This window comes from Crotalus tigris, unplaced genomic scaffold, assembly GCF_016545835.1.
Source record: "Crotalus tigris isolate CLP2741 ecotype Arizona unplaced genomic scaffold, ASM1654583v1 scf7180000024386.1433019, whole genome shotgun sequence".
NCBI classification, from domain to species: domain Eukaryota; kingdom Metazoa; phylum Chordata; class Lepidosauria; order Squamata; family Viperidae; genus Crotalus; species Crotalus tigris.
In genome coordinates, this window is record NW_024100556.1 from 227,945 (window position 1) to 240,389 (window position 12,445).

General features: G+C 37.5%; 1 protein-coding gene across 1 annotated transcript in view; it reads left to right on the top strand.

The window, feature by feature from the left end:
* Positions 1-4,306: 4,306 nt before the first annotated feature.
* The window catches only part of LOC120301577 (structural maintenance of chromosomes protein 2-like), a 28,093-nt gene continuing 19,954 nt past the window's right edge, over positions 4,307-12,445 (top strand). The window contains 9 exon segments of the mRNA XM_039328988.1: positions 4,307-4,502; positions 5,115-5,264; positions 5,470-5,592; positions 6,110-6,148; positions 6,467-6,577; positions 6,693-6,737; positions 8,008-8,241; positions 9,367-9,516; positions 10,265-10,498. Coding sequence (XP_039184922.1) covers positions 4,335-4,502; positions 5,115-5,264; positions 5,470-5,592; positions 6,110-6,148; positions 6,467-6,577; positions 6,693-6,737; positions 8,008-8,241; positions 9,367-9,516; positions 10,265-10,498 — 1,254 coding nt within the window. The 5' untranslated portion in view covers positions 4,307-4,334.

The window sequence follows — 12,445 nt, forward strand, 5'->3', positions numbered from 1 at the left end:
TCCCCATTCCCCAGCTCCCTGAAACAACACCCTTCAGTAGTGTGAGAAGTAAGTCTTCATCCTGGTTCATCCAAGCCTGGAATAAATAGGCAACATGGAGACTGCTTTGGGAAGAAGGTTACAGTTTATTGAAGAAGCAGAAAGATGGTCCTTGCAATAAGGAGCAGAGGAGAAGAAAGAGAGAGAGAGCACATGGACAGTAGGTTTTTTTTATACCCTCTCTAGCCTTGTTTGGAATAGTTTCCTGTTCCCGTGGCATGAACCTTGAGGCTGTTTCTGAGTGTTTGTCTAGGCCTTGATATCTGTGGTTTTAATCCTATTATCATATCCTGCTTCCCAGGTGATGGGGCTAATGACTTCTAGAGTTTGGGTGAGGTATACAGATTTTCTTTGTCTTCTTGATTGCTCTGGCTTCAATTCTCTGATGGTTTTACATCTGCATTTGTATGGGCCTAGCTCTTGCTTGGGGCTAGGTTTGGTTTTAAAAAGCTATGCTGACTCAGGAATTCTGGGAATTGAAGTCCATGAGTCATAAAAGAGCCAGGTTGCCTACCTCTGAGCTTGTTGGAGAACAGCTTGAAGCCAGCTTGCCAGGTGAGCAGAAGATGGGAGAGGGGAGGGGGAGAAAGAGAGAGGGGGGGGGCGAAAAAGACTGGCAGACCAAGGGCAGAAAGAAAGAGAGGGAGGGAGAGAGAGACACAGAGAGAGACCCTTTTGATATTTAAAATGAAGATAACACTGCATATATCCTTTTTTACCTTTATGAGATATATATATGTGTATATGTATATAATAATAATAAACTTTATTACGGTCATAGACCAGCAATGTATGTGTGTGTGTGTGTGTGTGTGTGTGTGTGTGTGTGTGTATATATATGTATGTGTGTATATGTATGCGTGTATATATGTATGTGTGTATATATATATATATATATATATGTATGTATGTATATGTATGTATGTATGTATGTATGTATATATATATATATATATATATATATATATATATATATATATATATATATATATATATGATATTAAAAATAGAAGCATGATTCCTGGGTGTAGGTGTATACATGGTGAGAATAAAATATGATCACCAGGAAAAGTTAAAACATTAAAAGTTTTAATATAAAACAGAAGTTTTAAATAAAAACATTAAAAGTTTTAAAAGATTAGCAACCTAGCTTTCGTTGGCTCCTGCCAACTTCATCAGGGCGTACACAAATCAATGGGAGTGAACATTTATATGTAAGTTAACGCTTCTCCACCATTCTGACATCTACCCTTAACATCATGATGTTTTTTACAACGAAGCCTCAATCTGGGTAATGTACTTAAAGCGTAAGTACATTAAAGCATAAGTACATTACCCAGATTGAGGCTTCGTTGTAAAAAACATCATGATGTTAAGGGTAGATGTCAGAATGGTGGAGAAGGGGAGGACCATAAACTTACAGAGAGTTCAAAGGAAGGGAGAAGGGGGAGATGACTTAGTGGTGGGGATGACATCTCGAGTTGGAATAAGATCGAGGATCCTCCTAGACCACGGATATGGATGAGTGGAGAGTCGGAGGCTTGTTTAAACTCTGATGAGGGATGCGTGATACAAGTAGATGAGTCACTCAATCATGCAGCAATTACAGGGAATGCTATGATTGGCCGACCTGGACCTATCACACGGTCCAGGAGTCGAGCGCAGGCGTTAACTTACATATAAATGTTCACTCCCATTGATTTGTGTACGCACTGATGAAGTTGGCAGGAGCCAACGAAAGCTAGGTTGCTAATCTTTTAAAACTTTTAATATTTTTATTTAAAACTTCTGTTTTATATTAAAACTTTTAATGTTTTAACTTTTCCTGGTGTTTTGTTTTTGGTGGGAAACGGGTCCAAGTGGCTCTTTGAGTGTTTTGAGTTGCCTACCCCTGCCCTAATCCATTTAGCTGGTAAGAAACCCAAGACAGATGAAATAAGCAAACAAAATCAGCTGGTTCACAAAGCTCACAGGTGGGCAAAAACATTTTGGCCAGCACAAAAAGAACAGGGGTCCTCCTAAGTTTTGCACTTCTGCAAATCTAGCATCAGTTGCAACCAAGGGCTCTAATCTAGTTAATAATAATAATGGAGTTGGAAGGGACCTTGGAGGTCTTCTAGTCCAAACCATATACCAGTTCAGACAACTGGTTGTCCAGTTTCTTCTTAAAAACTTCCAGTGTTGGAGCATTCACAGTTTCTGGAGGCAGGTTGTTCCACTGATTAATTGTTCTACCTGTCGGGAAATTTCTCCTTAGTTCTAGAATAGATTGACTCCTTAATTCTAGGTTATTTCACTTTGGCTAGGAAAGTTAACAACTGAATAATTATGGATTAGTTAAACAGGAGCTATGCATTCTTCCTGGGCATATTACTTAAGTAACATGCCTTGCATTCAGTCAAGTAATAACCAATTCCAGCCCCACTTGGCTTCTGAGGTTAATCCATATCATTAATGGCCACAAATGACACTTTCTTGCAAAAAAAAAAAAAAGACTCGAAAATGGGGCAACTCTGAGATTTGTATTTTTTTAAATTGTTTATGCTCATAACTCTGCTTTACAAAGAAAAATTCAAAAGCAAAACTAAGAAAAACTTTTAAAAAATGTATATTCTAACAAAAGACAGCTTTCTGAAAGGCCATATGGACATTGTGCTTATCTTAAGATGGACTGACAATTCTTAAGATGTAATTTTCTTAACATTTGCACCACTCTTATCCTTATCGCACAAGATACTGATTTTTATTAGAAAAGAAAAGTCGTTCTTTAGCTGTGCTTGTTATAGTTTACAAAAGTAAAATTTCCAAGCCTTATAGCACTGTTACACGAAACAGGAGTTACAAGCTGAAAAATAACGTTCTCTTTAAAATGTTTGCTGGAGTAACTTCCGTTACTTAACTATGATCCAGATTCGAAAATGGTATAAAATAATAAAAAAGGAACTTAGGGGTTAAGAAAAAATAAGCCACTAAACTACAGCTTCATCTAGTCCAGTGCGCCAACCGCTCGACCACAGGAATATTTCCCTCCCTGCAAAGCTAACAGTTTCTGGAGTTACTCCCGCTTTAAATCCAAACAGAAGGCGGGGCCTGAGAAAGTAAGCGGACGACTTAATCTCTCAGGCCCCGCCCCCTTTAGGGGGGGCTCTAACTCTTTTTTCCTCCAATCGCGTTGCTGCATAAAAGTAGCGTAGAAACTCGTCAGGTTGTTTTCCTTCCTTGGTAGCCTCTCCCAAACGCCTGACTCGTTCGATTTCTGAGAAAGCTAAAAAAAATCAGGCAATATGCGGAACAGCCCTGAATTGAACTTTGCGCGGAACGAACGAAAGGTCCGCCCGCGCCAAATTCAAGCAGGGAGGACGCTGAAAAGCGGAGCGGCTGCGGTTGAGTCGGTTGGAGGCGGCCCTTCTTGGCGGGTGAGGACTTCTGCCGTCTGCGGATCAGAGTCTCCCTAAATTAGGAGGGCCCCCAAATATCTGCAAGTGGTGTTTTGGGTTTTTTTGCTTCCTCGCGAAGCATCTTGAACTAATCGAAGAGCACTTTTAGACTGCAATCAAGGGGTTTTTATATCAACGTGAATCCGATTGAATTGAACACTTAGGATTCGGATCCTTTTTTTTTTTTTAGTAAGCATATCCTGTAGTAGAAAATTTTAAAGGCAGAGTGATTTGTGTCAGACGTGGATGGATCTGTGGTTTTTGGACTCTTCCAATTGTTCGGCGTGTGCTGGATAGGAAAGTATGTAAGATGTCTTAGTTGCACGTTCTGTGTTCTGAACAGATGCATCTTTATTCGAGAATACATTCCAACTGTATTTACGTATAGACAAGTGTATGGGTTGCATCTTAAATACTGCAAGATTGTGTGGGTTTTGTCTGAATATATAGTTAAGGGACCTTTGTTACTCATTTTAGGATACATTTTTTTGCCAAATGGTTTTTTTTTTTAAAATGCTGTCAATTCCCCCTATACATTTTACGTGGCTACAAAGCTAACATTAATTGCTCCAGCATAATGTGGGAGGTCTAATAATGATGAAGTCAGCAGGACTTAATTTGCGATCTTGCTGTTTTGCTATCAAGAGGATGTGTGTGATCCATGTATATAGAAGTGATCCATTTCTGTTTGTTAAATTACACACTGTTCATATGATTAATAGTTTTTGCTATAATCCTAGCTGTTGGGTTATATTTTATGAAACAGGCCTATATTTTAAACTGTTGAATAATGGAAGAAATGTACATTTTATAGGTTGGATGTGAATTTACTTGGAATCTATAGGAAAATCAGCTGAAATGTACATCAGGTCAATTGTTCTTGAAGGTTTTAAGTCCTACGCTCAGAGGACAGAAGTTAATGATTTTGACCCTCTATTCAATGCTATTACCGGCTTAAATGGAAGTGGCAAATCAAATATCCTGGACTCCATCTGTTTTTTATTGGGAATCACCAATCTGTCACAGGTAAGTATGTATGTTCCAGATGTTGGCTATCTTTAAAAAAATCCTGCTCTTAGTATGTTTAATGTTGACTCTTGGACTAACTCTAAAATTTACTTTAGGAACTTCTTAAAATTCAGTATAAGTCCTGATAATGGATTAATCATTGATCTTTATTTGCAAGAGAATGATAATTTAACATGCCAAATTAATCTGATAAAAGTATAACATATTGTGGAAAAGTTCTTAATTTATCTGATTTTTGGAAGCAGAATTTTAAGTCATTACGAAGATGACTTTCTTTTAGATAACAATTTTGATCATGGGCCTTTTCACAAATAATTTTGTATAAACATTTTGGGAAGTACAGACTCTGACTTATGAAACAAATCATCAGAGTGATAATTTTTTAAATACATTTTGCCTATAACCATATCCCTTAAAATGGGTTTGTCTTGTCTCCCTTGAGTGAACTGTGAAATGATGTAACACATGTAATATGTACAAAACGTTTATACAGGAACATATTTGTTTAAATACAACAGCTGAATTTATTTTGTGATGCAGTCCTATAACCCAAGCATCCCCTACCTGTTTATCTTATTGGTTTCATTTTGTCTTAAAAATTCATCTTAGGTGAGAGCTTCCAACTTGCAAGATCTTGTTTACAAAAATGGGCAGGCTGGAATTACTAAGGCTTCTGTTTCTATCACTTTTGATAATTTTGATAAGAAGCAGAGTCCGCTAGGATTTGAGAATCATGATGAGATAACAGTCACAAGACAGGTGAGCCAATGTGATGTCTTAAACATTTCTGTAAATGTTGTCCTTACCATGTTTTAAAAAATCGGTGCAAGTAGAAAAATTAAAATCTTTTTTTTCAAATAGTTTTGAAGGGAGGTCATTTTTAAAAACAGTGTATACTAAATAGTCTATTTGTTTGAGATGATAGATGATACACGCTAATAGTACTTTGTCATTCATTTTCAAGGTGGTGATTGGAGGCAGAAATAAATACTTAATCAATGGTGTTAATGCAAACAATACCAGAGTACAAGATCTGTTCTGCTCTGTTGGATTGAATGTCAATAATCCTCATTTTCTTATTATGCAGGTAATGAAGTATATATAGTATGTTCATAATCTTCCTTCTTTTTATTGTTTTGTCCTTTTAGATTGTAAATTTGGTGCTTTGAATCATTTAATATGCTTTTTCTCTGTTTTTAAACTCATCTTTCCTTCTCAAAACCTAATTACTTCCTGCTAATTCAGCCCAGAATTAAACATATGATCTTTTGTTCTTCTTCCTAGTTGGTTGCATACCTCTAAGCACCCCTGCATCTAATAATTTATGGATGGGCATCAATCTAGTGTCAAAAAGCATATTACACGAATATTTCTGACCGCCTTGTAAAACTATAAGTGGAAAAACATAATAACAAAGCTTTCCATGAGCTGCTATCCTGCCCAGTTGTTTTGTTACAAATGTGCTGTGTTAATTTTTCTTCAATTCTCCAGATGCTCTTTTCTTTTCCAAGGGTGATCTGCACCATAATACACCCTACGTAGATTATTATAAGGCCTTTAAAATACTAAGATGTTAATAGCTGGCTATTTTCCTTCGATCTTAGGGCCGAATTACCAAAGTGCTCAATATGAAGCCCCCTGAGGTAAGTATGACAGAGGATTTTCTATTAGTGTGATTTTTATCTTTTAAATGATCTATGTCAGTGATGGTGAACCTTTTAGAAACCGAGTGCTCAAAAACCAGCACCCCGCCCCCGCTCCGCTCTGCCCAGTGCCCACCCACCGTGCCCAGGGGTGACTTTTCTCCGGGGGGGGCTGGTGGTGAGGGGGCCATGGGAGGAGGCGGGGCTGGGGGGATGGTGTGTGTGCCCACAGAGAGGGCTCCGAGTGCCGCCTATGGCACCTGTGCCATAGGTTCGCCACCACTGATCTATGTTATATTTTTATTGCTGTTGTTCTAGATATTGGCTATGATTGAAGAAGCAGCTGGCACAAGGATGTATGAGTGTAAGAAACTAGCAGCACAAAAAACTATTGAGAAAAAAGAAGCAAAACTCAAAGAAATTTGCACGGTACTAACATTGTGGTTACTTGATCCTATATTTATATTTATCCTCTTAAGAAAATATAATTGCTATGGTTCAGCTGGAGAATTGAAAATTAAGTACTCTTAATTTTGATTTACAGATTTTAGAGGAAGAAATCACACCCACCTTGCAAAAATTGAAAGAGGTATTTACAGTTTAAATTAACCAGAGTTCACAATAAAACTCCATATTTTATTAGGTTTAGTACAACGAACTGATTGTATGCAACATTCTAAATCATTGTCTAGTTAATAAAAAAACATAATTTGTGTTCAAGCAACATCAATCAAAAGCAAAGAACATTATTGCTTATTATACTGTATGAATCCTGCTGAATTCAGTGTGGTTTACTATTAAGCAAGTTACAAATCCTAGCTTTGCTAATAGAAATTATGAAATAATTTGTTTCAATGCAATTAGAGCTTGCATTTCATTTCTATAGCATCCATGGGCAAAATCCAAAAATATGCAAATGGAAAACTGTTTATGCAATAAGAATTTCCCCTTTTCCTTCTCCTATTCATCACTTGCTGGTCAGCTGTGGAGGATCGCAGGAGAGAGTAAGAATCTCTCTTAGTTTCATTCATGCAGAACAACTATTCTGTCATGCAGGTAATCCTCAACTTACAACAGCTTGTTTAGTGATCGTTCAAAGTTACACCAGCAATAAAAAATGTGACTTATGACCGTTTTTCGCAGTTACGAACTTTGCATGATCATGCGATCAGAATGCAGATGCTTGGCAACTGGCATGTATTTTCAATGGTTGCTGTGTCCCAGGATCATCTGATCACTTTTTGTGACCTTCTGACAAGCAAAGTCATGGAGGAAGCCAGATTCACTTAACAACTAGGTTACTAACTTATCAACTGCAACGATTCACTTAACAACTCTGGCAAAAAATGGAGCAAAACTTACTGAACTGTCTCACTAAACAACAGACATTTTGGGCTCAGTTGTGGTTTTAAGTTGAGGACTACCTGTATTCTAATGGAATACAGGTTGTCCTTGACTTATGACGACAACTGAGCCCAAAGTTTCAGTTGCTAAGCAAGACAGTTGTTAAGTGAATTCTGCTCCATTTTACGACTTTTCATGTTCCATTTGTTAAGTGAATCACTCGCAGTTGTTAAGTTAGTAACCTGGCTCTGAAGCGACTGGCTTCCCCCTTGATTTTGCTTATCAGAAAGTTGCAAAAGGTGATCACATGACCTTGGGACATGGCAATGGTCATAAATACAAATCCCAGCATCTGAATTTTGATCATTGTCGCATCCATAGGGATGCGACAATGGTCACAAGTATGAAAAATGACTTTGAACTGTCACTAAAGTAACTATTGAAAGTCGAGGACTACCTGTATATTCTGGTTTGCTGTCGCTGTCAATGATGCGTTATTTTTTCTGCCTAACCAGGAACGATCCTCCTATTTGGAATACCAAAAAGTTGTGAGAGAGATAGAACACCTGAACCGTCTGTATGTGGCATATCAGTTTACAATAGCCGTAGAAACCAAGGTACATTCTGCTGATGTGCTAAAGGAAATGGAAAGCAGTATTTCAAAACTTCAAGAAGGGATGACTGAAAATGAGAAGAAGGTGAAGCAACTTAGCAAAGAAATAACAGAGATGGAAAACAAAAGGGATCAAGTAAGACCTATTCGGTTACCTAATGACAATATGCCAATACAAGGAGTAAAACTTATTTTTAGCCAGTTTATTAAATGCATAGGCTGCTCACATGTAAAGAATACACTTGAAAATTTTATTTGTTTGAAGAAATAATGGCTTATTAGAAATGTATGTCATGCAATTAATTGAATAATGAGATGCTAATAAAGTGTTCATGTTGACGATACATACCTCCAGTTATTTAGATAACAACTGCTTACAACAGAAAAGTGGAACCTTTGTCCTGAAGTTGTTTCTATTCCTGTGTTAACCCATTGTTGGACAGACTAAATGGGTATAGGTAGATCAGAAAGGCTCAAACTTGCTATAGTTCAGGGAATTGGGCAAGCATGTTTAATGTCTGGATTCATCCAGTGCTAACTCACAAACTGGCATAAAATAATGAATGGGCTACAATCACAGAATATACTAAGCCAATATCAAGAACACGAGGCTTTATATCAGTGGTTCTCAACCTGTGGGTCGGGACCCCATTTGGGGTCGAATGACCATTTCACGGGGGTCGCCAAACAACGCAGTCCGCCATTTTTTCCCCCTTTTCCTTAGCTGTGCTACTCCCTTTTATTCAATTGGCTTTTGAAAGCCAATAGAATAGACTCTCTTGAATAGAGTCTAATACTATTGGCTTTCAAAAGCCAATAGGAATTGTCCAGGCTGTCTCTACCCTGCTGAGCCCTCCAAAAGTCCCATTCTGCAAACGGTGCTGCACCAGTTGAGTAGTCCTTGACTTACGACCGGTTGAGTAGTCCTCGAGTTACGACCGGTTGGGGGTCGCGGCATTAAAAAGGTTGAGAACCACTGCTTTATATGATGTGTAAGCATAGACAGTGTGCTTTTCTTTCAATGAGATTTTTTTCCTGTATTCTCTATTGTCTATTTAGGTTCCTCTTCAGATTTTGCTTGGTACAGAATCATTAAAAAAAAATGGCATTATTCTTCAAGAAAGAGTTTTAATATTTTTGCCTTCTGTTTCATTCCCATTTTTCCTATGTTAATGAAATGGCTGAGGAAGATCTGTAGAGGTACTATTGCAAACATAAATCTGCTTCTATTAAATATATATATATATATATATATTTGTAGGAATTTGGTGGTGTGCTTCATTCTCTAGAAGAAGCTCTTGCAGAGGTTCAGAGAACTGATACCAAAGTACAAAGTACCCTGACTATCAAAAAGCAAAATTTACAAAGTGAAGAGAAAAAGCAGATGGAATTAGTTAAAGCCATGCAAGAGGTAAGCAATGGAAATGCTCTTAAATTATACACTATTTTTTCCCCTCGTACAATTAAATATATTCACGATAAGCTTGGGTTTGAAAATGTACAGTGTATTGTACAAAAGTACTTCTATACTAGGAAAACACAGTATTTTAAAAGTACATACACTTCTCACTTACTGACCACTTGTTCAGTAGCCATTCAAAGTTATGATGACACTGAAAAATGAGATTTAGGGCTGGTCCTCAAAGATGTGGCCGTCACAGGGTCCCTATGATCAAGTGATTGAGATTCGGTTGCTTGGCAACCAGTGTTCATGTACAGCTGTTGCAACATCCCACAGTCACATGATTACCACTTACAACCTTCACAGTTGGCTTCAGACTAGCAAAGTCCATGGGGAAGTTGGCCTGATCATATGATGTTGTACTTAATGACTACATCTGAAACTGATACCATAAGTTGGCACAGTCATGTGACATTTTACTTTATGACCGCATAAAAAAACTTTATGAACACAGTGGGCTTATTTCTGAATAAATATATGTAGATGTGATGTAAACTGAAGGAGAGCACCAAAACGGCCCCAGATTCAGGATTGGCCAACCAAATTAATTATTCTCTTAGAATAATTGTTTAATTCTCAGCTTTCATTGGAACTTTATTATGGGCTAAAGTAGGATTGTGCTTAGCTTTTGTTATTAATTTGTATATCTTTTCCTTTTTTAAATCGGCCTTTTAATTATACAACTTTTTTTTTCTAGGATTCTAAAGCCTTAGCCTTGAAAGAAAAAGAAGTCAAGAAGATGAGAGATGCTTTGAGTGTTCTTCAGGAGGAAAACAATAAAGATACTGAGGCTTTAGCTGGAGCGCAGCAGCATTTCAATGCAGTGTCAGCTGGACTGTCCAGCAGCGAAGATGGGGAAGATGCTACTCTTGCTGGACAGATGATGACTTGCAAGAATGACATAAGCAAAGCAGAGACAGAAGCTAAGCAAGTAAGTAATAAAGGTGTGTCTCTGCTGGCAAATTGGGAGCACTGTCCAATTAAAATGCCACGTACAGGTAATCCTTGTCTTATAACCATAATGAATCCCAAAATTATCATAAGTCATGACAGTAGTAAATCAAGGTACGACAGACCTAATTTTATTACTTCTTTTCTGTAATCGTGAAGAACGTTGGTGATTGTTAATCGAACATGGTGGACATTAAGCAAATCAATCCTATGGGCATTTTTTTGTTGGAAACCAGCAAAAAAGGCCCCAAAACAGCAAAAAAAAAAAAAAAAAAACCCATTGTAAATAGTGGTCACATGACCACAGAGTGCTACAACCAGCCATAAAGGTGAGACAGTTGCAAATGCCTAAAACGCGATCATGTGACCACAGGCGGCTGCTGCTGACAGAATTGGGTTGGAAGTAGCTTTGGGGGGGTCTGTCAATCTTCAAATGGGTAAACAAGGACTACCTGTATCAAAAAAGGCTTAAAGAATGTTGTGGCTTTTTGTAGGACAGCAACTCATGAAGGCAGATAGTTGACTGCGGAAGCAATGATGAAGTATCTGGAATATAGATTTTCTGTATTAAAGATGAGATATTTTTTTTTAACTTCTATTATGGGATTTCTTGAATTTTATTTTGCTACCATGAATTGTACACCTCTCCCCAGTTCTGTTAATGTGTTCCTAAACAGCTGGAAGAGAATGCAAATATTGTTTTTTGAAATGTTTTCTCTGATGTTACATCAGGGCATTTGAGCCAGTGTGTACCTTTGTAAAGAATATTCTGCTCTGGCAACATTCATTGGTCAAACCATAAAAGTATCCATTTCCTAAATGGACATTTTTTAAAAAAATTGGTGGGGCAACAGGGGAGAAATTCATAGGTACAATGGTTTCCATCAGCCCTCCATTGGCAACTGCCAATGAATATTCTTGGCAGTGATCGCTGTATCTGATTTATTTTTTTTAGCATTTTATTTAGCTTTATTCATTTATAACAAAATGTGAAAATACAAAAGCAAATAGGGGACAACAGTAGAAAAAGGAAAAACAAAAAAAGTGTGAAGAAAGAGGGGGAGAGACAAAAGGTATTGATTTCCGACTCTCTCTCTGTTGCAGTAAAATCAGACATTAAAATCAAATCTCAACTTTTTACATTTCTATACTAGTATGCACTAGCCCAGTGTTTCTCAACCTTGACAATTTTAAGGCATGTGGACTTCAACTCCCAGAATTCCATAGCCAGCATTGCTGGCTGTGGAATTCTGGGAGTTGAAGTCCACATGCCTTAAAATTGTCAAGGTTGAGAGATACTGCACTAGCCAGTTCTGTACTGGCAAATCAGTCTAATCGGTAAAACGCAAAATCATGATATCATTTTCTTCCACCTCAAGCACAAAGTCCAGAAGCGGTTTCCAAGTAGAAACAAAAGTACTTATGTTTTTTTCTTTTATCAGCACAATCAGTTTGGCCATCACTGCTAATTCCATCAGCTTTTGTAATCATTCGTCCATGGTAGGAATCAAGGCATCTGATTAAATATTAATATTTAGCCTTATTCCTCATTCATTCCCAGATTGCCATTAGATTTTAGCACTGAGGATTATAACTGGAGAAAGACGTTGGCTGCCCAAACCATCTTTTTGGAAATCATTGTTTCCTTATTGTGGACTTGGGAAAACAGTATATAAGATTTGTTTTGCAAATCTTCCTATTTTTAGGATTAGGATATGACTCTTCTGCAGGCCCAGATTTGCTCTTGTCTTAGCTTCAACTCTCATAAAATATGTTTGCATGAAATATTGTTTCTCTACCAGGCTGTTTCTAGGGAATCCTCCATTGTGATATCTGTAGAGAGGGCAGAGCTGATATTTTCAGGCTCATTTTTATGTTTCAAGGACTTTGTGGTTTTCCTGTTCTGTTCTTTACAATCAGCCATCTT